At 41.3% G+C, this 27,295-nt stretch overlaps 2 protein-coding genes and 1 non-coding gene across 3 annotated transcripts in view; all 3 read left to right on the top strand.

Annotated features, from left to right (window-relative positions):
* Nucleotides 1-27,295, top strand: part of BCL2L13 (BCL2 like 13) — a 1,170,396-nt gene that overhangs the window by 415,367 nt on the left and 727,734 nt on the right. The window lies entirely within an intron of this gene.
* LOC126023604 (U6 spliceosomal RNA) lies at nt 5,350-5,453 on the top strand. The gene has a single exon (XR_007500716.1). It is a non-coding gene; the product is annotated as a U6 spliceosomal RNA (small nuclear RNA).
* Nucleotides 9,642-26,548, top strand: PEX26 (peroxisomal biogenesis factor 26). The gene is made up of 5 exons (XM_049783573.1): nt 9,642-9,891; nt 12,405-12,545; nt 14,326-14,621; nt 23,314-23,460; nt 26,377-26,548. The coding sequence occupies exons 1-5, from the start codon at nt 9,659-9,661 to the stop codon at nt 26,466-26,468; spliced, it is 909 nt and encodes a 302-aa protein (XP_049639530.1). The 5' UTR covers nt 9,642-9,658; the 3' UTR covers nt 26,469-26,548.

Genomic DNA, 27,295 nt, shown 5'->3' with positions numbered 1-27,295 from the left:
AGAATTTTTGAAATATTTTAATAAGATCTGCCTGTGTTTCTGAATCCCTGAAGATTTCCTCAGAGGCCTAGGGAGCGCACCCCCAAAAAACTGCACTTTGAAGCTGCCCAGTAAGTACTTTCCGGCTGCGGGGTCGCTGTCCAATAAGCTGAGGTCTCTGGCCTGTGGAGGCTCAGCCCTGCTGTGCCTTTGTTCACTCTGAGGACTGTCAACTAGAGGCAGCAGAAGAGCGCACTCTTTCTAGCCAGTGAACCACACCACAACACGCAGGAAAAACCACACTACGAGCGTGACAATGGAGAAATATTTTAATAAAAATCATTTTTCTGGAAATTTAAAAGTTTATTTAGGGGCCGGGCGGTGGCGCTGGAGGTAAGGTGCCTGCCTTACCTGCGCTAGCCTTGGAAGGACCGCGGTTCGATCCCCCGGCGTCCCATATGGTCCCCCAAGCCAGGAGCGACTTCTGAGCGCATAGCCAGGAGTAACCCCTGAGCGTCACCGGGTGTGGCCCAAAAACAAAAAACAAAAACAAAAACAAAAAGTTTATTTAGAGAAAATAGACTGGCATAGCCCTGAATGTGGGAGCTTGAGTAGGGGGAGAGCTAGAACTTCAGTTGTTAGAATTCCGACCAAAAAAGAAACAATACATCAAAAGATCAGACGTTATTATCAAATAGGATTCATTCTAGGGATGCAAGAATAGTGTAATATATGCAAGCTCCTCAATGCATATATATATGCACAAGAAAATTAAAATAATATGATTGTATTCATAGGTGCAAAATAAAAGCATTTAACATCCATTCATGATAACACTATCAATAAAATAGAGGTGGAAGAAACTTTTCTCTACATAGTTAAAGCTGTTTGCCAGTGGTTATAGTGATAATACAGTGGATAGAATATTGGTCTTGCAATCAACTTATCCAGGTTTGATCCTTAGCATCCCATATCGTTCCCTGAGCTTGCCAGGAGTGTTTCTCAGTGCAGAGCCAGGAATAACCCCTGAGCACATCCTGGTATGGCCCCCAAACAAAACGAAAGAAAAAGCTATTTGCTAGAATTCCACAGCAAACATTCTTTTTTTTTTTTTTTTTTTTTTGGTTTTTGGGCCACACCCGGTGACGCTCAGGGGTTACTCCTGGCTATGCGCTCAGAAGTCGCTCCTGGCTTGGGGACCATATGGGACGCCGGGGGATCGAACCGCGGTCCGTCCTAGGCTAGCGCAGGCAAGGCAGGCACCTTACCTCCAGCGCCACCGCCCGGCCCCAGCAAACATTCTTAATGTTGAAAAAACAGAAAGCCTTTCCTCTAAGATCAGGCCAAGACAATAAAGAAATATTAAGTGCATCAAGAAAGGAAAAGGAAAAAAAAATCCTATTTTTGCAGATGACATAATATTATATTTAGAAAACTACAAAAAAAGTTCCTAGAAACAATAAATTTGTAAGGTGGCAGGTTACAAAATCAATGCCCAGAAATCTCTGGTTTTTTCTTTGTGCAAATAATGAAATAAGAAAAATTAAAACAAAATTAATTTAATTAAACAAAAACATAAAAAAATTAAAAAATTGCATAATAAGGGGCCAGTGAGGTGGTGCTAGAGGTAAAGTAGCCTTGCAAGCGCTAGCCAAGGAAGGACAGCAGTTCGATCCCCTGGTGTCCCATATAGTCCCCCCAAGCCAGGGGCAATTTCTGAGCACTTTGCCAGGAGTAACCCCTGAGCATCAAATGGGTGTGGCTCCAAAAACCAAAAAAACAATTGCATAATAAGGGAGAAATAAAATCCAATTCATTTGGAGGCACTAACCCAGTGAAAATGGCTCTCCTGATTCAATCTTGCCACCAGCCAGTTTTTCTCTGGTAAGGAATTAATATATAAGATAAACAATACACCAGTAGAACTTAGCAGAAAAAAAAATAACACTATCTAAAAATGGGGATAATAAATGAACAGACATATTCGCAAAGAAGAAATCATATGGCAAAAGGCACTTGAATAAATTCTCTACATAATTAATCTTCAGGAAGATTCAAGTCAAAACAATAATGAGATGTCATCTTACTTTATAAAGTCTGGCACACATCACAAAGAACAAGAACAATGAGTGATGGCATGGATGCAGGGAGAATGGGACTCTCACTACTGGTAGGGATGTAGTCTGGTCCAGCCATTTTGGTTAACAATATGAACATTCCTCAGAAACTAGAAACTGAGCTTCTTTATGATCCAGAAATATTGTTCCTAGGAATATTTGCCAGGAACCCAAAAGCACAATGTAGAAAAGTCCACAGCGTTACTAGTTTATCACAGTTGTATTTACAATAGCTAGTAATCTAGAAACAACCCAAATGCCCGAGAACAGATGAGTAGATAAAGAAACTGGATGCATCTAACAATGGCAATATGAAACAGCTGTTAGAAAAAAAATGAAGTCATGGGGCCGGAGAGATAGCATGGAGGTAAGGCGTTTGCCTTTCATGCAGAAGGTTGGTGGTTCGAATCCCGGCATTCCATATGGTCCCCACATCTGCCAGGAGCGATTTCTGAGTATAGAGCCAGGAGTAACCCCTGAATGCTGCCGAGTGTGACCCAAAAAGCCAAATAAATAAATAAATAAATAAAAAGAAAGAAAAAAAATGAAGTCATGAAACTTTCTTATATGTGGATGAGTATGGAGAGTATTATGTTGAGTGAAGTGAATCAGAGGGAGAGGGACAGATATATAATAATTCCACTTATTTGTGGGTTATAAAACTAGTATGGTAATTAGGGTTGGAATGATTGCACAGTGGATAGGATCTCATAATGGATAGCTTCTCACATGGTCCTCAAGCCCTCCAGGAGTGATTCCTGAGCACAGAGTCAAGAGTAACTCCTGAGTACCACTGGGTGTGACCTCAAAACTAAAATATTAAGAATGGTAGTAATATTTAGACACAATATAGATGAGGACCAGGAGGACCAGTACAGGGTAGGAAGCTTGCCACAAATAGTGGACAAGTACAGTTAGGTCAGAGATAGCACTAGTATGATAATTCGGTCTGGACAAGAACTGGATGCTGAAAGGAGATAAAGTGAAATGTATGGCATCCCTTCATTAACAATGGTGAAAACTATAGCGTCTAAAGGGGGGAAAAAAGAAAGAGTGGGGTGAAGGAGGGAGGCAAGTAAAATGTCTGTCCTAGAGTCAGGCATGGGGGAAGGTGAGAGGAAACTGGACACTGGCAACAGAAAATGTATTGTATGTTGTATGACTAAAACTCAATCATAAACAACTTTGTAACCACAGTGGTTAAATAAAGTAATTGAAAGAAAAAGAATTTATAAGAAAAAAATGTAATTCACAATTGTGCAAAAAATCAAGTATACCTGTAAATCAGCTTAGCAAAAGAAGTGAATGTCTCAATGAATAAATTCCCTACTCAGTGAATAAATAACTACCAAAAGAGATAAGTAGGGGTAAAAGGAAATGGAAACATATTCTGTTTATGCATTGGAAGAATTGAAACTGTCAAAATGACACTTTTGCTTAAACTATTAATCAGGTTCTATACAGTGCCATAGAAATACCTATGACATTTTTTTTGTGTGTGTTTTTTGGGTCACACCTAGCAGTGCTCAGGAGTTATTCCTGGCTCCAGGTTCAGAAATTGCTCCTGGTAGGCACGGGGGACCATATGGGGCACTGGGATTCGAACCGATGACCTCCTGCATGAAAGGCAAATGCCTTACCTCCATGCTATCTCTCCGGCCCCAACCTATGACATTTTTTAATGACATAGATAGAATTTTGCTAAAACTTATGTGGGATAAACCCTCTTCACTCAACACAGCCATAACAATCATAGGAAAAAAGGAAGATGGGAGGCTTCTCATTCCCAACATCAAACTATTTTCTAAAGCTATAGTCATCAAAACAATGTGTTACTGGAATAAGGACAGACACTCAGACCAATAGAATAGAATTGAATAGCACAGAAACAAGAATTCAGGCATATGGGCAATTTGTCTTTGAAAAAGAGGCAAAAATATGAAATGTAGGAGGGAAAACTTCTTTAACAAATGATACTGAGAAAGCTGGCTTCTCGATACAAAAAATAAAAACAAACTTAGAGCCTTTCTAATACCATGCACAAAAGTTAAATCAAAATTGCTGAAAGACCTCAATATCATATCTGTATCTTTACATTATAGAGTCCACATAAGTAGACTCATTGCACAGTTAGGAAACTGGAAAATAACCAATAAAAGGAGCCCAGAACAGGCAAGAGGAAGGAAATAATAAAAATTAAAAATTAATGAACTAGAATTCACAAAACCATTTCAAAAGATTATTAAAACCAAGAACTGATTCTTTGAAGAAAATAAAAACCATTGGTGGGCACCCTAATTAACTCACTCAAAAATAAAAGGGGGAGGGCTATAGAGATAGCACAGTGGTAGGGTGTTTGCCTTGCATGTGGCTGATCAGGAATGGACCCGAGTTTGATTACCAGCATCCCATATGGTCCCCTGAACCTGGAGTGATTTCTGAGTGCATAGCCAGGAGTAACCCCTGAGCACCGCTAGATGTGGTCCAAAAACAAGCAAAAAAAAAAGGGGGGGGAACATCACAATAGATACCTAATAAATTTAGAGGATTCTTAGTGATTACCTTGAAATCTTTTATACTATAAAACACAAGAACCTTAAAAAAATGGATTGGGGGATGGGCACTCAGGAATTACTCCTGGCAGGCTCAGGGAACTATATGGTATGCCAGGGATCTAATCCTGGTTAGCCGTGTGCAAGGTAAGCACTCTGCCTGCTATAATATCACTCAGGCCCAGAAATGAATAAATTCTTGAAGTCTTATAATCTACTAAGGTTGAACCAGGAATATAGAAATACCTGAATAAATCTATATTGGGGAAATCTATCTAAATGGCAAACAAACCCCCAAAACAAAAACAAATCAAAACAAAGTCAAGGCCCAAATGAATTCATTAGTGAATCTTTCAAATGTGTAAAAAAGAGCAGCAATCTTTTTCAGAAAATTGAAACGAAAATACAGTTTCTAAGAAGCAAACATTAACCTGAGAAACCACAACAAAGAGAATTACAAACAATATCCTTGATGAACATGGATACAAAGATGTTCAAAAAAATACTAGCAAACATAATCCTAAAACTTATAAAAAATATCAAACACTAAGACCAAGTGAGATTCAGGGTTGGAGTGATAGTGTAGTAGGTAGGTAATTGCCTTGCGCTCAGCAGAGCTGAGTTCAATTACAGGCATCCCATATCAGCCTAACAAAAGAGGTGAAAGATCTATATAAGGAAAGGTACAAAACATTACTTAAGTGCTCGCTTCGGCAGCACATATACTAAAATTGGAACGATACAGAGATTAGCATGGCCTCTGCGCAAGGATGACATGCAAATTCGTGAAGCGTTCCATATTTAAAAAACAAAACAAAACACTACTTAAGGAAATAAAAGAGTCAAAAGGAAATGAAAACACCCCCTGCTTATGAAATTGGGAGAATAAACACTGTTAAAAGTATTCCCAAGAATATTACATAGATTCAATGCAGTCCTTATTAATATACTTATGACATTTTTGGGCGGGGGGTCACACCCGGCCGCGCTCAGGTGTTCCTCCTGGCAGGCTCAGTGGACCATATGGAATGCCGGGATTTGAACCACTGACCTGCATGCAAGGCAAACACTTTACCTCCATGGTATCTCTCCGACCCCACTCATGACATTTTTCAAAGAAATAGAATGTCAAGGACCGGAGAGATAGCCTGGAAGTAGGGCATTTGCCTTACATCCAGAAGGGCGGTGGTTCGAATCCCCGCATTCCATATGGTCCCCCGAGCCTGCCGGGGGCGATTTCTGAGCGTAGAGCCAGGAGTAACCACTGAGCGCTGCCGGATGTAACCCAAAAACCAAAAAAGAAAAAACGAAATAGAATGTCACTGTTGAAATTCATATGGAACAAATGCCTCCTCCAATAGCCAAAGTAATCCTCAGAAAAATCCTCAGAAAAAGAAGCTGATTGGCATCTCTCTCTTTCTCCGACTTTCAACTGTATTTCAAATCAGTAATAATAAAAACAGCATGGTATAAATACAGTGTGGCATAAACACACACCCTTAGATCAATGGAATAGAATTGAAAATCCAGAGGTGGAGGGCTGAGTGATAATACAGTTGGGCATTTGTCTTGAATATGTCAGACTCTTCCCAGCCTCCTGGCTCAGCAGGAGTGATCCTTGAGCACAAAGCCTGGAGTAAGCCCTGAGCACCTCCAAATGTGGCCCCAAACCAAACACCAAACAAACAAAAAAGAAAATGTGGAGGCTGATCCTCAGTGTATGGCCAATTAGTCTTGGATAAAGGATCAAAACATATTAAATGAAGCAAGAAAGCCTCTTCAACAAGTGGTGTTGGGAAAACTGTGAGCCACATGCCAAATAATGAGCTCATAACTATCTTTTGTTTGATCAATAAAGATAATTCAATGTTCAGAAGGTTATTGATACTTCGTAAGTTTATTGAAATGCACTAAAAAGGGGCTGGAAAGATAGCATGGAGGTAGGGTGTTTGCCTCACATGCAGAAGAATGGTGGTTTGAACCCCGGCATCCCATATGGTCCCCCAAGCCTGCCAGGAGTGACTTCTGAGCATAGAGCCAGGAGTAACCCCTGAGTGCAACTGGGTGCAACTGGCCCCCCCAAAAAAGAAATGCACTAAAAAATCCACTGAGCTCATATGTTCTAGTTTATTAGATTTTTATTTATTTTTTGTTTACTTAACCTGCTCATAGCTGAAAGTATATTAAAATTCTTTTTTTTTTTTTTTTTTGTTTTTTGGTTTTTGGGCCACACCCGGCGGTGCTCAGGGGTTACTCCTGGCTGTCTGCTCAGAAATAGCTCCTGGCAGGCACGGGGGACCATATGGGACACCGGGATTCGAACCAACCACCTTTGGTCCTGGATCGGCTGCTTGCAAGGCAAACGCCACTGTGCTATCTCTCCGGGCCCTAAAATTCTTTATTGTTGTCTTCTCTCAGACTGATATTTTTGTTAACATTATCTTCTATTACTATTTTTAATTAATTTATTTAAAGAAATGCATTACATAGTTGACATACTGATAATAATACATTTTTTAGGAAGACCAAAAGCAACATTTTTTTATTTTTTATTTTATTTTATTTTATTTTATTTTGGTTTTTGGGCCACACCGGGTGGTGCTCAGGGGTTACTCCTGGCTGTCTGCTCAGAAATAGCCCCTGGCAGGCACGGGGGACCATATGGGACACGGGGATTCGAACCAACCACCTTTGGTCCTGGATCGGCTGCTTGCAAGGCAAACACTGCTGTGCTATCTCTCCGACCCCAAAAGCAACATTTTTTTTTTAAAAAAAAAAAATTGAAAGAAAAACTAAAGAGATGGAAGAGAAAGGAAGGAATATTTTTGAAAACTATTTGACTCACAATGAATTCATTAAAACACCAGCAGAAAGTTTAGTAAGCTCTTTAAAATAAAAACGATAAGAGTTAAAAAAATACAGCAATAACGGTGTGATAGTGGCAATTGTTGTTGTTTGTATAGATCCAGCAAAATATGGGTAAAATGGATCTATTACTATTTCTATTAATACTGTCTATTAATATTGCTTAACATACGTGTTCCTTCAGGTAAGGTACTGGGACAAAACTAAAGCTGAGGTCCTATGATAAAGTTTGGGGCCTGGTAAAGCTCAAAAAATTTTATCTACATAAAATATTTAATTTTATAATAATATCCACTTGGAATACCAGAATTGTATAATTTTATTTGTTTTACCTGTCACATCCGGTGATGCTCAGGGATCACTTTTGGCCAACCTCTGGGGACCATATGTGATGCTAGGGATGGAAGCCAAGTCTGCCACGTGCAAGCAAGCAACTCACCAACTCCACACCATTGTATCAAGTTTTAATATAATTTGCATATGCATTCTATTTTCCCACAGTATCAATTTTATATAAAAATGATGGTACAGTGAGCTCATGTAACATTACCTTGACATCACTGTGAATCACCTGAATAAACAATAGCATAAACTTGTCCAGCTAAACAAAATACTAGTTAAATATATGCTTTGCACCTAAAGAATCTTCGTTTTTGTCACTTTTGTGTGACTAGTTGTGTGCAAATTAAATTTCCAGTTAGCTCATCTGTAAACAGGGATAACAATTATTTCTTCTTCTTCTTCTTCTTCTTCTTCTTCTTCTTCTTCTTCTTCTTCTTCTTCTTCTTCTTCTTCTTCTTCTTCTTCTTCTTCTTCTTCTTCTTCTTCTTCTTCTTCTTCTTCTTCCTCCTCCTCCTCCTCCTCCTCCTCCTCCTCCTCCTCCTTCTCCTCCTCCTCCTCCTTCTCCTCCTCCTCCTCTTCTTCTTTTCTCTCCTCCTCCTCCTCTTCTTCTTCCTTCTTCATCTGGTTTTTGGGCCACACCCGGCGGCGCTCAGGGGTTACTCCTTTTTCATCTCCCAGAGGTCGCATCTGGCAAGCTCGGGGGACCATATGGGATGCCAGGATTCAAACTGGGGTCCGTCCTGGTGTTGGCGAAGTGCAAGCCAAATGCCTTACCGCTGTGCTATTGCTCCGGCCCCATAACAATTATCCTTAACTCTAACCGGAGAGATAGCCTGGAGGTAAGGCGTCTGCCTTCCATGTGGAAGGACGGTGGTTCGAATCCCGGCATCCCGTATGTTTCACCCCGTGCCTGCCAGGGGCGATTTCTGAGCGTAGAGCCAGGAGTAACCTCTGAGCGCTGCCGGGTGTGACCCAAAAACCAACCAACCAACCAAACAAAAAACAATTATCCTTAACTCTCAAAGCTGAGAAAAGAATGAAATGAAATCGCATTTCTTCAAAAACGAGTAGGGTGCTGGGCCCTTTAAGCACTGGTAAATGTGGAGTTAAGATGACAGGTATAGAAAAGGGACCAGTTCTGAGATAGCCTTTCAGAGCCTTTCCCTACTCTGTTAGTCCCTGGGGACTAACTGCTGTTTCTCATCAATTCAGATTAAAACCTCCGATATAAAACATCTGTCATGTGATTCCCAGTGTGTGTGTGTGTGTGTGTGGGGGGGTGATTAGAAAGGAGAAATGTCACCAAACGTCCACCGCTAAGCGTCATGTCCTTACCCAGAAGCCGTAGCGCCGGTATGCTGGGTGTTGTAGTTCAGTAGCAATCTGCACCGATAGAATTCAGCAGGAGAGAGTGGGTGGAGAACTACAACTTCCACATTCACCCGCGCTGCGAGAGGCCAAGCGTCAGCTGAGCCGGCAACTTTGGCATTTGGGCCGACACACCTGGTAAAAGACCCTGGAATTGCACTCCCGGATTGTTCAATTTGGTGTGTCAGGCTAGAGAAGCCCCGGCCATGTGTGCAGATATATTGCAGTTCTGCAAACCTAAGATGTAAACTGCTAGCTTTTACCCTCTGCTGAAGCTTTCCTTTCCTTCCCCAGGATTTGGTTTTTGGGAAGGGTGATAGGCAATAGCGTAAAGCCTTTTCCTTTTTCTCCAGGACCAACTCGGAATATTCCAGAGCCCCCCTGGGAGGTTCTGACGTTTGAGACGACAGGCCAGACCCCACACCCGAGCTGGCTATGAAGAGTGAACCACCGACGTCTGCAGCCCGCCTTGAGGGCTTTGTGGGCCCCGTGCGGGGCAGCGAGCCTGAGCGCTTCTCCCCAGCCCGGTCTGCAGCTGCGACGGCTCTGCTGGAAGAGGCAGCAGACCTCTTAGTCGTGCACTTGGACTTCGGGGCGGCGCTGCAGACGTGCGATCTAGCGTGTAGGAACCTGGCCAAGTACTCTCCGGCGGAGGAACCCGCGGGCACGTACGTGCAGCGCTCTGTTCCTTTCCCAGTGATCTTGGGGAATGACTCAGGTCAAAGGAATTAATTGGTCTGTTTTCCTGGAAAGGCCGAGGTGCCCCCTTGTGACAAGGACTGAAGTGGTGGTAGCAATTTGTCCACCGGAAGGGCTTAAGTGGTCTAAGAGCTTGGGCTCCCACAGATATGAGAATCCTTGTTCAAGTGTGGAATGGCAAGATAAAGTTTTCAATGATTTCAATAAGCAGGTTCACGAAGGACTCCTAGGTTGTACTCCCGCCTCCAAAATGTTCAATTTATGACCTCTGCTAATGATTAGGAATGAGGTTGTTGGAAGAAGATTTAACCCGGAGAAAACCTTGGTTTTTCTCTATACATTGCTCTATGTTATGCTACTAGATTCTGCTATTTTAGGGCATTATTTGCCTATGGATTGCAACGTTGAATTTTGCCACACGAGGTCTGAGGTCGGTTACAATAGAATTGTTAAAGCTGTCCCTAGAGAAGGATATACAGAGGACCCCTGGCTCTCTTTTGAAAAGGTTGCCTGGGTTTTGGCAGTACATGCTGAAGGAGGGCTGTGATTCTGAATGTTTGGAGGTACCCTGCTATGTGAATCTCCTCTGTGCCCTTTCTTACCTATGCAAACTCATCTCCAGATTTTTTTTTTTTTTGGTTTTGGGGCCACACCCGGCGATGCTCTGGGGTTACTCCTGGCTGTCTGCTCAGAAATAGCTCCTGGCAGGCACGGGGGACCATATGGGACACCGGGATTCGAACCAACCACCTTTGGTCCTGGATCGGCTGCTTGCAAGGCAAACACCGCTGTGCTATCTCTCCGGGCCCTCATCTCCAGATCTTCTACCACACAGGATTAAGTAATCCCTCTCAGGATTCTTGTATTCCTTTTGATTTGTCTCTATCGCTTGTAGGAACTTTTTTTAAATTTAATATCTTTATTTAAACACCTTGATTACAAACATGATTGTGGTTGGGTTTCAGTCATGTAAAGAACACCCCCTTCACCAGTGCAACATTCCCAACCCCAATGTTCCAAATCTCCCTACTTCCCACCCCACCCCCGCCTGTACTCTAGACAGGCTTTCCACTTCCCTCATTCATTCACATTATTATGATTGTTCTCAATGTAATTATTTCTCTAACTGCACTCACCACTCTTTGTGGTGAGCTTCATGTAGGGGGTTGAAACTTCTAGCCCTCCTCTCTTTTGTCTCTGAAAATTATTGCAAGAATGTCTTTTATTTTCTTAAAACCCATAGATGAGTGAGACTATTCTGCGTCTATCTCTCTCCCTCTGAATTATTTCACTCAGCATAATAGATTTCGTGTACATTCATGTATAAGAAAATTTCATGACTTCATCTCTCCTGACTGCAGCATTAATATTCCATTGTGTATATGTACCACAGTTTCTTTAGCCATTTATCTGTTGAAGGGCATCTTGGTTGTTCCAGAGTCTGGCTCTTGTAAATAGAGCTGCAATGAATATAGGTGTGAGGAAGGAATTTTTGTATTATATTGTATTTTGTGTTCCTAGGGTATATCCCTAGGAGTGGTATAGCTGGATCATATGGGAGCTCAATTTTCAGTTTTTTGAGGTATCTCCATATCGCTTTCCATAAAGGTTGGACTAGGCGGCATTCCCACCAGCAGTGAATAAGATTCCTTTCTCTCCACATCCCCACCAGCACTGCTTGTTCTCATTCTTTGTGATGTGCGCAATCTCTGCGTTGTGAGATGGTACCTCATCATTGTTTTGATTTGCATCTCCCTGATAATTAGTGATGTGGAGCATTTTTTCATGTGCTTGTAGGAACTTTTTTTTTTTTTTTGGTTTTTGGGCCACACCTGGCGGTGCTCAGGGATTACTCCTGGCTGTCTGCTCAGAAATAGCTCCTGGCAGGCACGGGGGACCATATGGGACACCGGGATTTGAACCAACCACCTTTGGTCCTGGATAGGCTGCTTGCAAGGCAAACACCGCCGTGCTATCTCTCCGGGTCCGCTTGTAGGAACTTTTAACTCCTGACAAAAAGGACAATTTTCTTTGTATTGGGTTCAATGAGATCAACTGTGAATGGTGAAAATTGTGAAACCTACTTGAGTACTAATGGGAGGACTGAGATGTTGGTGCTGAGCAGGGGTCTTCCAGTATTGAGGTGGGAATGGAATTGAGGGGGAACTATTTAATCCTTTGTAGAGATTGGTGCCTCTCAAGCAGTTCCCATGGGATCTGGGGGCCAATCCTGGCAATGCTCAGGCAATTAAGCTGGCAGTCCAATGCAACTGCTTGGGCCAGGATGCCAGAGATTACCTGGGTCACTCTGGCAGTGCTCAGGGAGTCTCCAGGGCGATATTGATGGTTGGGGGACCATGTGATACTGGGACGTGACTGGGGCGTGTTAAGCAGCATGTAAGACTTTAACCTACACTTTATCTAGCCCCAAGGCAGAAGATGGGAACCACTTCTAAATCTGATTTGGCCTTTCTGCTTACAGCTTCTTGGAGGTGAAATGCTCCCTATGTATAGTGGGAATCCAGGCCCTGGCAGAGATGGATCGGTGGCAGGAAGCCCTCTCCTGGGTTCTTCAGTACTACCAGGCCCCTGAAAAGCTACCCCCCAAAATACTGGAACTTTGGTAGGTCCTTGTTGCTAACTTATTTCTGGAACAAGAGGATTTTTGCCTCCTCTCCTAAATCAGTACCTACCCAATATTTCCTTTTGTCTTCTCTAACATTTTACCACAAATCTCATTCTTCCTTCTGGGGAAAGAGTTTTTTGGTTGTAGATTTTTTCCCCCTGCAGACTGTAACATAAAGAATGAGAAAAGAGGAAATTAGGAGTGGGGCATAGGAAGAAAAAAGACGTAGATATGAAGTGGGATGACAGAAATGGAGTGTAGTAGAAGATAACTTTTTGCCACATCTTAGGTATTCTTGATTTTTAGTGTCCCACATAGAAGGGCTGGAGGACACAAGGACACAAGGGCTGGAGGACACAAGGGGTAAAGTGTAGTGGCTATAAGATATGGAGTAACTGGAACACTAATTTATTTTGGGGAATTAGATTATATGGGGTTTCAATATTTATTTTCCTCTGAACATTTTCTTACTTTACTAAGTCAAATGCTTACTTATATTTCTACAATTCAAATGAACTCCGTGCCATCACACTTTTATTAAAATGTCCAAAAAGTATCTCAGTTTTCTCAGGTTTTGAAAGTAAATACAATATAAACATTATTTTACAAGATTGTTGTGAACTTACAATAAGATACTAAAAATAAATTATATTGATTCTATGTGATGCATAGCTACTTCTTTTCAAAATCCAATATCTCCAAGAACTAAAACAACATTTTTTTTTTTTTTAGGGGCGGGGAAGGCACAATGGCTATGCTTGGGATTACTCTGGGTTCTTAAAAAATTAAGTATTGCTTTGATATAAGTAAAAAAAATTCAAGTCAATTTTTTTTTTTTTTTTTTTTTTTTGGATTTTGGGTCACACCCGGCGGTGCTCAGGGGTTACTACTGGCTGTCTGCTCAGAAATAGCTCCTGGCAGGCACGGGGGACCATATGGGACACCGGAATTCGAACCAACCACCTTTGGTCCTGGATTGGCTGCTTGCAAGGCAAACGCCGCTGTGCTATCTCTCCGGGCCTCAAGTCAATTTTTTTGTTTTTGTTTTTGTTTTTGTTTTTGGGCCACACCCAGTAACGCTCAGGGTTTACTCCTGGCTATGCGCTCAGAAGTTGCTCCTGGCTTGGGGGACCATATGGGACACCGGGGGATCGAACCGCGGTCCGTCCAAGGCTAGTGCAGGCAAGGCAGGCACCTTACCTTTAGCGCCACCGCCCGGCCCCTCAAGTCAATTTTTAACTACCTTAATTGAGAGAACTTAGTTTCATTTACCTGGTAATAATTACAGATCTGAGACAGGCAAAAAATTAGCCTAGTTTGTATGTCATTCTGACATCACATCCTTAGGAGGGGGCAGATTTGGGAATGAAAATAAGTTTCAATCTTCTGATTGGATTAAGGAAAAATTTCCACATAATCTCAAGTTCCACATAGTCTTCACCTTGAAAGCCTAGTGTCCAAAGTAAGTGCCCATTTAATACCTACTAAGGAATTAATTTTATTTTTAAGAAGCATCTTCTCTTTTACTATGTTTTAGTATCAGGACATAAAAAGTCTTCAGCACTTCAAATGATTAGAAACATCAAACAAGCCTTGATCAGAATTCTCAGTTGCTGTGGAGGATTATGTGTACCAATCCTCTAACATTTCTTGGGTTTGTCTTCTGATGTAGTCAGATTCTAAACTATCAAAACTGTTTCCTTAAGAAAAAACAACAAATGTCTTCTGATTTCTTTTTAACACATTCTTATCCCAAATTCATTGTACTCCCTTGCAGTATTCTTTTATACAGCAAGATGCAAGAGCCCAAAACTATTCTGGATGTGGTCAGAACTTGGCTTCAAGACTTGGATAATCAGGGACTTCCAGAATACAAAGCCCTGGCAGAACTTTACCTACAGCATGTACTGCTTCCACTGGGCTGCTTGTCAGAGGCTGAGGAGCTAATGGTGGGCTCTGCAGTCTTTACTGAGGAACAGCAGCTGGATGCACTCCAACTCATAAGTGTAGCAAGACAGCACCACACTCAAAAACACTCTGGCTCTGAGGAAGTTCAGAAACTAAGCCAGGAAGGTAAGACATTTCCTTTTGTGGTCTTGTTAAAGGGACATTATGGACTTTTCTCTTTGACCTGGGCTCCATCATAACATCCTACTTCTTCAACCCCAATAACTCTAAGGACTTGTAGGTTCCAATATCTGTTCTTGAATACTGTTATAATAATCCTGGTTATAAATTAGATATTCACCTGCATGACCCCAGAAATAGCATCTTAAGGACCAGAGAGATGCATTCTACCCTGGCACCCCTACTGACCCCAAGATTCCTTTAGGAGTGATCCCTGACTGCAGAGCCAGGGAAGAACCAAACAATTAATTAAAAATGAGGGCAGAGTTGGGCAAGAAATGATATAAAGGCTAAGACACTTATTTTACACAAGGCCAACTCTGGTTTGAATGTCGGCACCACAAATGGTCCTTAGAGCCTTGCCAGGAGTGACCCCGATCATTGCCATGTGTGAAGCCAAAACCAATAATAACGCAGAAAATGGGCACTGGAGAGATAGTAGTGGCGATAAAGCATTTATCTTGCATGCAGCTGACCCAAGTTGGATCACCAGCATTGCATTTGGTATTCTAGCATCACTAGGGGTCACAGCCAGAGCCAGAGGGAGCACTGAACACCACTAGGTGTAGTAGAAAATATGGGGGCTGGAAATGAACTTTTCAGAGTGATGGCCAATAGGCATATCAAAAAGTTCAGCATCATTAGGGAAATCCAAATCAAGACAATAAGATATCTCACACTGGTAAAAATGTATATAACAAAAGTAGTACAATCTATGCTTATAGGAATGTGGTGAGAAAGGAAAATGAATACTGTTGGTGGAACTATTGTCTACTTCAACCTCTGTGAAAAACAGTACAGGAAGTTTTCAGTAAACTTAGAATTGAGCAATCATATGACCCAGTAATTCTACTTTGAGGCATCTACTTCTAGGTCAGCAAAGCATTCATTTGGAAGGACATATGCACACCATTAATTCATGACAGCAGTTAGTACGATAGCTAAGATATAGAATTAACCTAGGTTTCCAATGAATGATAAGTAGATTATGAAGGTGCGGTATATATACACGTAATGGAATACTATGCCGCTGCAAGGAATGATGAAATCAGGCTATTTGCTGCAATCTGTATGGAATTGAATAATACCATGTTGGGTAAAGTAAGAAAACAAACAGAATGATCTTCTTACTCATCTGTGGGATATAGAGAAACTCGATATGGAAATGTAATGTAGTATAGGGGGAATGCCTAGATCAGTCTTGATCTCTGAATATAGGAAGAAGGACAGAAAAGGAAAGAAATCAGGGAGTGACAGAAAGGAAGAAGATGAGGAAGGGAAGTAATGGGAGAACAGGTCTCAGGGGCCTTGGGCCTACTGGTAATGTGGAGGATTGCTATAGATGTATACCCAAAGCATAGACTTAACAACACTGAAAATATGAAATACAAGCCACAACCACCAAATTTTAAAATGTGCCTGTCAAGGTGACAGGCTGGCATGGTAGAAGGGAACATGGAATACTGGTGGGTGGAATTTGACACTGACGGTGGGATTGATAGTGGAACATTATAAGCCTAAAACTCAATTATTAGTAACTTTTTAAATCAAGAGTCTTTAAAAAACTTTTTTTTTTTGTTTGCTTTTTGGGGCACACCCAGTGATACTCAGGGGTTACTCCTAGCTATGTGTTCAGAAATGCTCCTGACATGGAGTACCATATGGGACACCAGGGGATCAAACTGCAGTCTATCTTAGGTTAGCACATGCAAGGCAAACACCTTATCACTTGTGCCATCACTCTGGCCCCTAAAAAAAAAAATTATTTTTTAAAAAATTAAAATATTATCTTGCTTGAAGCTTTTAATATTTATAATGATTTTTTGGGAAAATTTTAATTGATAATATCTACTCAGCTGTATTTGTTATTTATGTATCTATTTATTTATTTATTTTGGTCACACCTGATGGCACTCAGGTTACTCTTTTTTTGTTTTTGTTTTTGTTTTTGGGCCACACCCGGTGGTGCTCAGGGGTTACTCCTGGCTGTCTGCTCAGAAATAGCTCCTGGCAGGCACAGGGGACCATATGGAACACCGGGATTTGAACCAACCACCTTTTGGTCCTGGATCGGCTGCTTGCAAGGCAAACACCGCTGTGCTATCTCGGGCCCTCAGGTTACTCTTGACTCTCCACTCAAAAATCACTTCTGGCAAGCGCAGTGGACCATATTGGATGCTGGAGATTGAACCAGGGTCAGCCACTTGCAAGGCAAATGACCTATTCGCTGTGCTATTGCTTTGGCCCCTGTATTTGTTATTTATTTATTTATTGGTTTTGGGGTCACACCTGGTGGTGCTCAGGGGTTACTCCTGGCTCAGAAATTGTTCCTGGCTGGCTAGGGGGGCCCATATGGCATGCCAGGATTCGAACCACCTTCCGTCCTGGATCGGCTGAATGCTGTGTTATCTCTCTGGCCCCTGTATTTGCTATTTAAAAAAAATACCTCGGAGCCAGAGACAGTACAGTAGGTAGGGTTTTGCCTTGAGTGCAGCTGTCTCAGTTTCAATCACCAGTATTCCATATGGTTACCTGAGTCCACAAGGAGTGATCCCTGAGCACAGTCAGGAGTAAGCTCTAACTACCACTGGGTTTGGCCTCTAAACCAAATATATAGCCTCAATATTACTTTTTTAATTTATGTACTTAAAGAAACTGTTTACAAAGTTGACATTTATTTCCAAGTAAGTGGGACAAAATTCTTAGAGAAAAAGAAAGAAAAAAATTTATCAAGAAAATTTGTGAAAATTATTGTATATCTTGCAATGAGGGCATTAAGTCATTAGAAAATTTTGTAAGCTCTTGTTGCTGGTTGACCATTTTGTTACCTCATTGATTTCTGAACATTAGGTGGCTTCAGAAACACATAAGTCTCTAAATTGTGTTCCTATGAGGATGACAGTATTAAACAAAATTGGAGTTGTTCAGGAATTCCAAGTACTATTACTGATCCCGTGGCTTATGTAGGGCATATTTTAGGCTGCCAGGTCTTCTGGAAGTATGAGAAGGTAGGGGGGAAGGAGAGGAAAGAGGTTGCCTGCATTCATTCCAAAGAAGAAGTCCTGATAATATCTTCCCCAATACTGGCATACCTGGACTTTTGGTCAGATTGGTGTCTGTAGAAAGTTGAGTTGAGTTGTAAAGGTGGGGTGAATCAACATCATTTTGGCAAAGTGATGATTGTAGGTAATGGTTGTGGCTTTGGCAGGCTAAAATGTGGCTCACTTTTTCTTCCAAAATTCCCAGCTTTCAGCTGCATGGCTGGTCTGCCCATGATTTTTCATGGTATATCATGGTATAGCCTCATTATTATAGATTCGGTTTTTTTTTGTTTTTGTTTTTGTTTTTTGCTTTATGTTTTTGGGTCACACCGGCACACTCACTCTCCTGGCTCTATGCTCAGAAATCACTCTTGGTAGACTCAGGGGACCATATGGAATGCCGGAATTTGAACCACCGACCTTCTGCATGCAAGGCAAACGCTTTACCTCCATGCTATCTCTCCGGCGTCTAGCCTCATTATTATAAAACAATTTTGTTTTGTTTTGGTTTTGGATCACACCTGGAAGTGCTCAGGGGTCATTCCTGGCTCCAACTCAGAAATCGCTCCTGGCAGTCTCAGGAGACCATATGAGATGCCAGGATTCGAACCACCGTCCTTCTGCATGAAAGGCAAACGCCTTACCTCCATGCTATCTCTCTGGCCCCATTATAAAACATTTCTTATATTTTTGCCTAAGTTAAGAGTAGAGTCATACAAATTCTTGATTATCACATTAAGGAAAATGAAAAATTAAATATAGTGAATCCTTAAAAAGTGTGAAATTATGAATACAAACATAAATACTACAAACCCTAGAATAAGTGATGCCCTGTCCTAATAGAGAACCTTGAACTTGCCATCAAACCCCATTCTTCAGGGCCGAAGAGATAGCATGGAGGTAAGACGTTTGCCTTTCATGCAGTAGGAAGGTGGTTCAAATCCCAGCATCCCATATGGTCCTCTGGCGGGGTGATTTCTGAGCCTAGAGCCAGGAGTAACCCCAGAGCACTGCCAGGTGTGACTGAAAAACCAAACCAAACCAAACCAAACCAAACAAAAAACCCCATTCTTCTACTCTTTTCTCCACAGGGTGTGGAGCAACAAAGATTACAGATAAGCACAAATATTCACAGAAGCTGACAATCAGTTTGCAAAGAAATAATGCTATCCTAGAATGTACTTACTGGTACTTAAACACACACACACACACACACACACACACACACACACACACACACACACACTTTGGAGGATAAGATTGTAGCCATATAAAACTACCTACCTACTTTTAGGTATCTTATGTCTCACGCCTGCCAGGAAGTGATTTCTGAGCGCAGAACCAGGAGTAACCCCTAAGCGCCACCGAGTGTGGCCAAAATAAATAAATAAATGACTAACAAACAAATATAAGCTGAGTAGATATTATTTATTAAAAAAATAGAAGCAGGTCAGTATGAACCAGTGAAGAAGGCACCTTAGAAATCTACTAAATAGGGGCCAGTGAGATAGCATGGAGGTAAGATGTTTGCCTTCCATGCAGAAGGACAGTGGTTCAAATCCGAGCATCCCATACGATTTCCTGTGCCTGCCAGGGCCAATTTCTGAGCGTGGAATCAGCAGTGACTCCTGAGTGCTGCTAGGTGTGACCCAAAAACCAAAAAAAAAATCTACTAAATAAAGGCAGATAGGAGTTTGTGGGTTGGAGAGATTGTCATAAATCATAGGATTTATGACACATGCCTTGCTGTCAACCCTGGTTTGATTCCGGACACCTCAAGTATTACAAGGTAAAGTTTTGGGTGTTAGTGATCTCTCTAGTAACACTGGGTGAAACTCTGGAGGGACCTGAGTACTGCAAGGGTAGCTTGGGAACCCCAGGATCTGAGCAGCATTGCATCCTTGAGCATTTGCAGTGAACCACTGGTTCAGTTGGCTGAGTATCACTGGGGAGTCTTTCCCACTTCATCCTGCCAACCAAACATAAATTACTTACAAATCGACATATGTATGTAAAATTTCTGCTTAGTTCTACTTCTATCCTTTACCATCATTGTATACTATTGACCTCTTTTACCTGAATGGTCACCCTTCCCTTATCCCCATCTGGTAACCACTAATTTGTTTGATCTACTTTTATTTGGTTGATTCACCAATTTTATTTTTTTTTATTTTTTATTTTTTTGGTTTTTGGGCCACACCCTGTGATGCTCAGGGGTTACTCCTGGCTATGTGCTCAGAAGTTGCTCCTGGCTTCTTGGGGGACCATATGGGACGCCGGGGGATCGAACCGCGGTCCGTCCTAGGCTAGCGCAGGCAAGGCAGGCACCTTACCTCCAGCGCCACCGCCCGGCCCCACCAATTTTATTTTACTGTGTACCACAGATGAGTGAAATTACAGGGTGATTTATCTTTTTCTCTCTGACTTACTGTACTAATGACAGTATCAGTTTGGTTCATCTATATGGTGTAAATTGCAGGACTTAATTTTTTTGCACTCAGGGGTTACTCCTGGCTCTATACTCAGAAATCGCTCCTGGCAGGCTCAGGGGACCATATGGGATGCTGGGATTTGAACCACCGACCTTCTGCATGTAAGGTAAATGCCTTACATCCATGCTATCTCTCTGGCCCCAGAAACTTAATTTTTTTTGGTTTCTCGGGCCACACCCGTTTGATGTTCAGGGGTTACTCCTGGCTAAGCGCTCAGAAATTGCCCCTGGCTTGGGGGGACCATATGGGACACCGGGGGATCGAACCGTGGTCCTTCCTTGGCTAGTGCTTGCAAGGCAGACACCTTACCTCTAGCGCCACCTCGCCGGCCCCAGGACTTAATATTTTTTTTAATTTTTTTATTTTTAATTATGAGAACAAAGATGCAAAGAAAGAGGACAAGGTAAAGTTACAGTGGAAGGACAATCACCCATAACATAATTCTCAGAAGAAGCAGGACTTAATTTTTTTAATAGCCAAATTAAAAATAGCCCTCTACCTATATTTTCTTCTATATGCCTTATGGTTTTATGTCTCATATGGTCTCATATCAAGGTCTTTATTATTTTGATTTGACCTTTGTACATAGCTTTAATTAGAGATCAGAGTTTGTCTTTTTTGCATGTAGCTGACTAGTTTTCCTAACACCTAACTTGTTGAAGAGGCTTTCCTTGCTCCACTTTGTATTTCTTTCTTTTTTTTTTAATTATTTATTTATTTATTTATTTTTTTTTTTTTTTGGTTTTTGGGCCACACCCGTTTGATGCTCAGGGGTTACTCCTGGCTATGTGCTCAGAAATCGCCCCTGGCTTGGGGGGACCATATGGGACGCCGGGGGATCGAACCGCGGTCCTTCCTTGGCTAGCGCTTGCAAGGCAGACACCTTACCTCCAGCGCCACCTACCCGGCCCCAATTATTTATTTATTTATTTTTTTTTTTGGGCCACACCCGGCAGTGCTCAGGGGTTACTCCTGGCTGTCTGCTCAGAAATAGCTCCTGGCAGGCATGGGGGACCATATGGGACGCCGGGATTCGAACCAACCACCTTTGGTTCTGGATCGGCTGCTTGCAAGGCAAACACCGCTGTGCTATCTCTCTGGGCCCCCACTTTGTATTTCTTACTCCTTTTTCAAAGATTAATTGATCAAATATCTGTGGGTCTGTCAGAATATTCAAGTTTATTCCATTGATCTGAAGATACGTCTTTATTACAGTACCATGCTGCTTTTTTAAAAAGTATCTTAATTTAAGCACCATGATTACAAATATGTTTGTAATTAGGTTTTAGTTATAAAAAATAACACCCCAGGGCCAGAGAGATAGCACAGCGATAGGGCATTTGCCTTGCACACATCCAACCCTAGATGGAATCCCAAGATCTTGTGGTCCAATGAGGCTGTCAGGAGTGATTTCTGAGCGCAGAGACAGGAGTAGACCTTGGGTGCTGCCGGGTGTGACCCCAAAACCAGGCCCCTTAAAAGAGCACCCCCCTCACCAGTACAACATTCCCACCACCAATGCCCTTTATCTCCCTCCTTCCCCACCCCTTGCCTGTATTTGAGACAGGCATTTTATTTCTATCACTCACTACCATTGTCATGATAGTTGTCATTGTAGTTATTTCTCTAACTAAACTCACCACATTTTGTGGTAAGCTTTGTATTGTGGGCCAGTTCTTCCAACCTCATTTCGATTGTCTTTGGGTATTATTACAATAATGTCTATTATTTTTCTTTCTTTTCCTTTTTCTTCCGTTTTTTGGGTCAGACCTGGCAGTGCTCAGGGGTTACTCTGGCTCTACACTCAGAAATTGCTCCTGGCAGGCTTAGGGGACCACGTGGGCTGCTGGGATTTGAACCACCAGCCTTCTGCATGCAAGGCAAACACATTACCTTCATGTTATCTCTCTGGCTCCGTCTATTACTTTTCTAAAAACCCATAGATGAGTGAGACTATTCTGAGTCTATCTCTTTCCTCTGACTTATTTCACTCAGCGTAATAGCTTCCAGGGATAGCTTTAGCTATTCATGAATATTTATTGTTCCATACGCATTTCAGGAGTGTTTGATCTACTTTTTTGAAAAATGTCATGGGCATTCTTATAGGGATTGCATTGTATCTGTTTGCATTGGCTTTGGGTAGTATTGCCATTTTTTTTTTTTTTGGTTTTTGGGCCACACCCGAAGGTGCTCAGGGGTTACTCCTGGCTGTCTGCTCAGAAATAGCTCCTGGCAGGCATGGGGGACCATATGGGACACCGGGATTCGAACCAACCACCTTTGGTCCTGGATTGGCTTCTTGCAAGGCAAACGCCGCTGTGCTATCTCTCCAGGCCCTAGTATTGCCATTTTAATGATAATCACAACAGTCCATTTTCTTGTGTCATCTTTTATTTATTGAAGCAGTGATTTTTAGTTTTCTTTGTATAAGTCTTTCACCTCCTTAGGTAAATTGACTCTAAATTACTTGATTTTCTGAGGTACAATAGTGAATGGGATTTTAAAAATTATTATTATTTGTATAGAGGTATAAAATGCCTGCCTCAGCAGCATGCATGGGTGATGTTGGGAGGGAAATCAGGGACACTGGTAGTGAGAAATGTTCATGGTTGAAGTTTTGCATTATAAGACTGAAACTCGGGGCTGGAAAGATAGCGTGGAGGTAAGGCATTTGCCTTACATGCACAAGGATGGTGGTTCAAATCCTGGCATCTCATATGGTCCCCCAAGCCTGCCAGGAGTGATTTCTGAGTGTAGAGCCAGGAGTAACCCCTGAGCACTTTCGGGTGTGACCCAAAAAACCAAAAGGAAAAAAAAATGACTGAAATTCAATCATGAACAACTTTGTAATTATGTAATTATTTATAATTATAGTATATAAATTAAATTACTTCAATTCCAACAGGAGTGATCCCTGAGTGCAGAGCCAGGAGTATGCCCTGAGCACTGCAGAGTTTGGCTCCCAAACAAAAGCACAAACCATTTTTTGGAACTTTATAAATTATAAGAAGACCAATCTTGTTACTGTTTTCTCAATTTTTATAATCAGGCTCATATCTGAATTGTGAAAACTGGTTTTTACAGCCTGTTTCTTTTCCCTGACAGATGCTTCTTCCAAAACATTTTTGTCACTACTTTTACTGCTTCGCAGACTTTGGGACTTCACAGTGAGACACTTCTCTTCTTTGCCTTTCAAAAAGAGCCTCCTAACAGCATTGATCCTTTGCTTCTTGGTGTTGAGGTTTGATCGAGGTGAGTGATGATGCCTATTTTCTTTGCGTTTATTCTTGGGGAAAGGATAGCTAAAAGAAGCTAGGCCTGTGGAGCCCAACGTGGTATGAAGAACTTTCTTGTGCTTTTTTCTGATTTATCTTTTACAAAGGTTGATGAATCTGAGGAAAAGCCAGCTCTTGCCTACCCACGAGGAGAGTTTGGAGCAAATCATCTTGGCTTTGTTAACTGTGGAATATTGATACATTTAGTATCCTAAACTTTTTCCACTTGTGATACCATATCACCTGAGAAATTTCTACATGATCTTGGGTGTACAAAATAGCTATACATATCAACCATATGCTGATAATAATCATAATTAAATTAAATTAAATTAAATTTTGGACCACACCTGACAGTACTTCAGGGTTACTCTTGACTCTGTGTTCAGGAATGATTCCTCATTGGCTCAAGGATCATATGGGATGGAAGGGATTGAATCTGTGCCATGTGCAAGACAATTTTAAATAAATTGTTACTCCCAAATTTAATCATGTGATTTTATATGGGCTCTCATTGTACATTTTAAGAAGTTAGGATGCATTTTATTCCAGGATGAATTCTGATTAGAATCTTAGAGTTAAAAAAAAACTGAGTTTAGAAATATAGTATGGGGGTTAAAGTGTGTGTATGTATGCAGTTTGATCTCTTGTGCATGATTTCCACATAATCTCTGCCACCATCAAGCATTGCTGGGTGTGGCCCTTGAGGTACCTGAGCACTTCCCGGAGGAAGTGTGTTTTGGAGGCCCCTGAGTACCACTGGGTTATCTTCAGCACTACCAAGCTAACCAGTATTGCGTTCTGGGGCCTTTGCACCTTTGACCTAGTTGAGAATCTCTGGGAGGGACCCCTGAACACCTCTGGGAGGCCACTATTCTCCTCCCCAAAATCATCATCATGTCTAAAAAATTGTGTGAACTTAAAAAAATTATAAGTAAAATACTCATATATTTTAGAGAGTAAGATGAAACTGGACCAATAATACAGCAGATAAGATAAGATATATATATATATAAGAAATAATGTGTATATATATATATATATATATATATATATATATATATATATATATATATATATATAAAGAACAACTCCCTTCACCAGTGCAACATTCCCACCACCAATGCCCTTCATCTCCCTCCTCCCCAACCCCTTGCTTGCATTCAAGACATGCATTCTATTTCTCTCACTCACTATCATTGTCAAGGTTAGTGTAGTTATTTCTCTAACTGTAGTTATTTCTCACCACTCTTTGTGGTAAGCTTCATATTGTGGGCTGGTCCTTCCAGTCCTCATCACTATTGAGTCTGTGTATTATTACAATAATGTCTTTTATTTTATTAAAATATTTAATCAATGTCAATTAATTTTAGGCCATCCTTGGTGGTAATCAGGGGCCACTTTTAGCTTTATGCTCAATGGTCATACCATTGCAGTCTCACCTGTAATATAGACAAGTTCTTTAACCTGTACCATCTCTCTGGTTCAGAAACACTTGGTTTGTTTGTTTTGTTTGGTTTTGGTTTTGGTTTTTGGGCCACACTCAGTGATACTCAGGGTACTCCTGGCTCTTCATTCAGAAATTGCTCCTGGCTTTTGTAGGGACCGTATGGGATGTTGGGGATCAAACCCAGGTTCGTCCTGGATCAGCCACGTGCAAGGCAAATGCCCTACTGCTGTTCTATTGCTCCGGCCCAGAAAAACATGTATTTTTTAAGAAAGAAAAAAATGATCTAAAAAAAATCCCAGTAAATCAGAAAATATTTCAGTAACTAACAATTTAGCTCTAATTTCCAAAGAGGTAGGTTTTATTTCATCTTCAATATAATTTACTTATGATAAAAAATCCTCTCATATGAACTTTGAATAGAAAAGGTACATAAAGAATGTAGCAAAAGCTTCTTACTAATTTGTTACTCCAAAACAGTCACCATTATATAACAGCATTTTTTTGAGGGGTTGAAATGGGGCAGCATTGCCAGGTTGTTATCTATCTAGGTCCTCAAATATGTTATATATTTTATCACTAAGCTATCTCTCTGATTATTTTTCTTATAACAAAAATTTAGATAAAGTCACAATAAACTTGGCTTAATCTTTCAAGCCCTTGTTCACCCTTGAACATGCAATTTCTCTTTTTTTTTTCTCACTCTGGAAAAGCCAACATGTATTTTTTTCTTTCTCTTCTCTCATGTCTTTGTTTTGTTTTGTCTTATTTTGGGGCCACACTGGTTATGTCTAGAGTTTACCTCTGGCTCTGTGCTCAGGGATTACTCCTAGCAGTCCTCAGGGTACCATACAGGGCGCTGGGGTTGAAACGGGGTTTGACTGTGTGCAAAGGCAATGTCCTTACACACTGTTCTAGCTCTCTGGTCCACCCTTCTTATCGGTCTAAATAAATTTCATTCAATAAAAACTACCTTGAATCACTAAAAAAAAAAAAGAATAGTAAAATTTTATTTTTCCCCAGAAAAGTTAAGGTAATTATAAAGTGAATAAAATAGGGGCTAAAGGCTAGAGAACATTATCCTAGATAATGTGAAATTCTATATAACTTTCGGGCATTAAGCTTCAAATATATCTATGTAGTTTTTTTTTGGATCATATTGAGTGCTGTCAGGATTTACTCCTGCCTTTATACCCAGGGATCACTCCTGGAAGTGTTGGGGAACCATATTGGAGCCAGGGATCAAATCCAGATTGGCTGCCTGCAATGCAAACTCCTTACCCACTGTACAATCTCTTCAGTCTTCAAAGTATATTTTTAAATATGCATAGTCCCTATAGGATAGACTTTTAGAGGGAATCTGGATGAAAGGAAGGAGAAGGTATTTTTCAGAGGAGGCTAATTAAAGAAGGCTCATTGATAACAGTATTCCCTTTTGTCCCACAGCTCCTCCTTTTCCCCTGCCCTTCCTCTGCAGGCTGGCTCAGATCTTCCATCGTCTCCGGGAGGTCATGATTTCTCACTTCTGGTTCCTGTGAATGAGTCGTCTTTCCCATTTATCCCAACATACCTTTTCACTCACCTGCAGTTACAGAAGAGACTAACTCATCCTTGCAGTCTGTTTTCTGTAGGTGTATAAACTTTTATATGGGTGAGGCCAGTCTAACTTTATAAAGAATTGTTCTAATCAGGTGAACTATATATTGATACATGAATGATTATCCATTACACACCACTTTTACCAGACTTGGTAGGAAATATAAAAACAATTATATCCAGAGACTTTTCATAAAAGAGGCTAGAAAAGGTGACTTCATCCATGAAATATTCTGACTAAGCAAGGGATTGATTTTTCAAGGTCATTCTATTTTATTTTTTGGTGACACTGGAAATAGCATAGGGGGTCATGCCTCATGGTGCTTGGGGGACCATATATTGTGCTGGGGATTAAACCAGGATTGATAACAGTCAAGGCAAGATACCCCTGTACTATCTTTCTGACCCTACCTCACTTTTATTTTTTTTTTTTGGATTTTGGTTTTTGGGTCACACTCGGCAGCACTCAGGGGTTACTCCTGGCTCTGTGCTCAGAAATTGCCCTTAGCAGGCTCAGGGGACCATATGGGATGCCAGGATTTGAACCACCATCTGTCTGCATGCAAGGCAAACACCCTACTGCTGTGCTATCTCTCCAGCCCCCCTACCTTACTTTTTAAAGCAAAGTGAGGATGCCCAGATCTTCCCACTTGGCAAAGTAAATTTGCTTGTTGCTCCTTGTGCATTATCTCATGTTTACAGGTTATTATTGGCCAAGCTTTGTTTTATTAAACTTCATATCTTTGTCCTCTCTAACCCATCCATTAAC

This window comes from Suncus etruscus, chromosome 11, assembly GCF_024139225.1.
Source record: "Suncus etruscus isolate mSunEtr1 chromosome 11, mSunEtr1.pri.cur, whole genome shotgun sequence".
In the NCBI taxonomy this organism is placed as follows: Eukaryota; Metazoa; Chordata; class Mammalia; order Eulipotyphla; family Soricidae; genus Suncus; species Suncus etruscus.
Note: the sequence above shows the minus strand (reverse complement) of the source record. Positions and strands in the feature narration are given on the sequence as shown.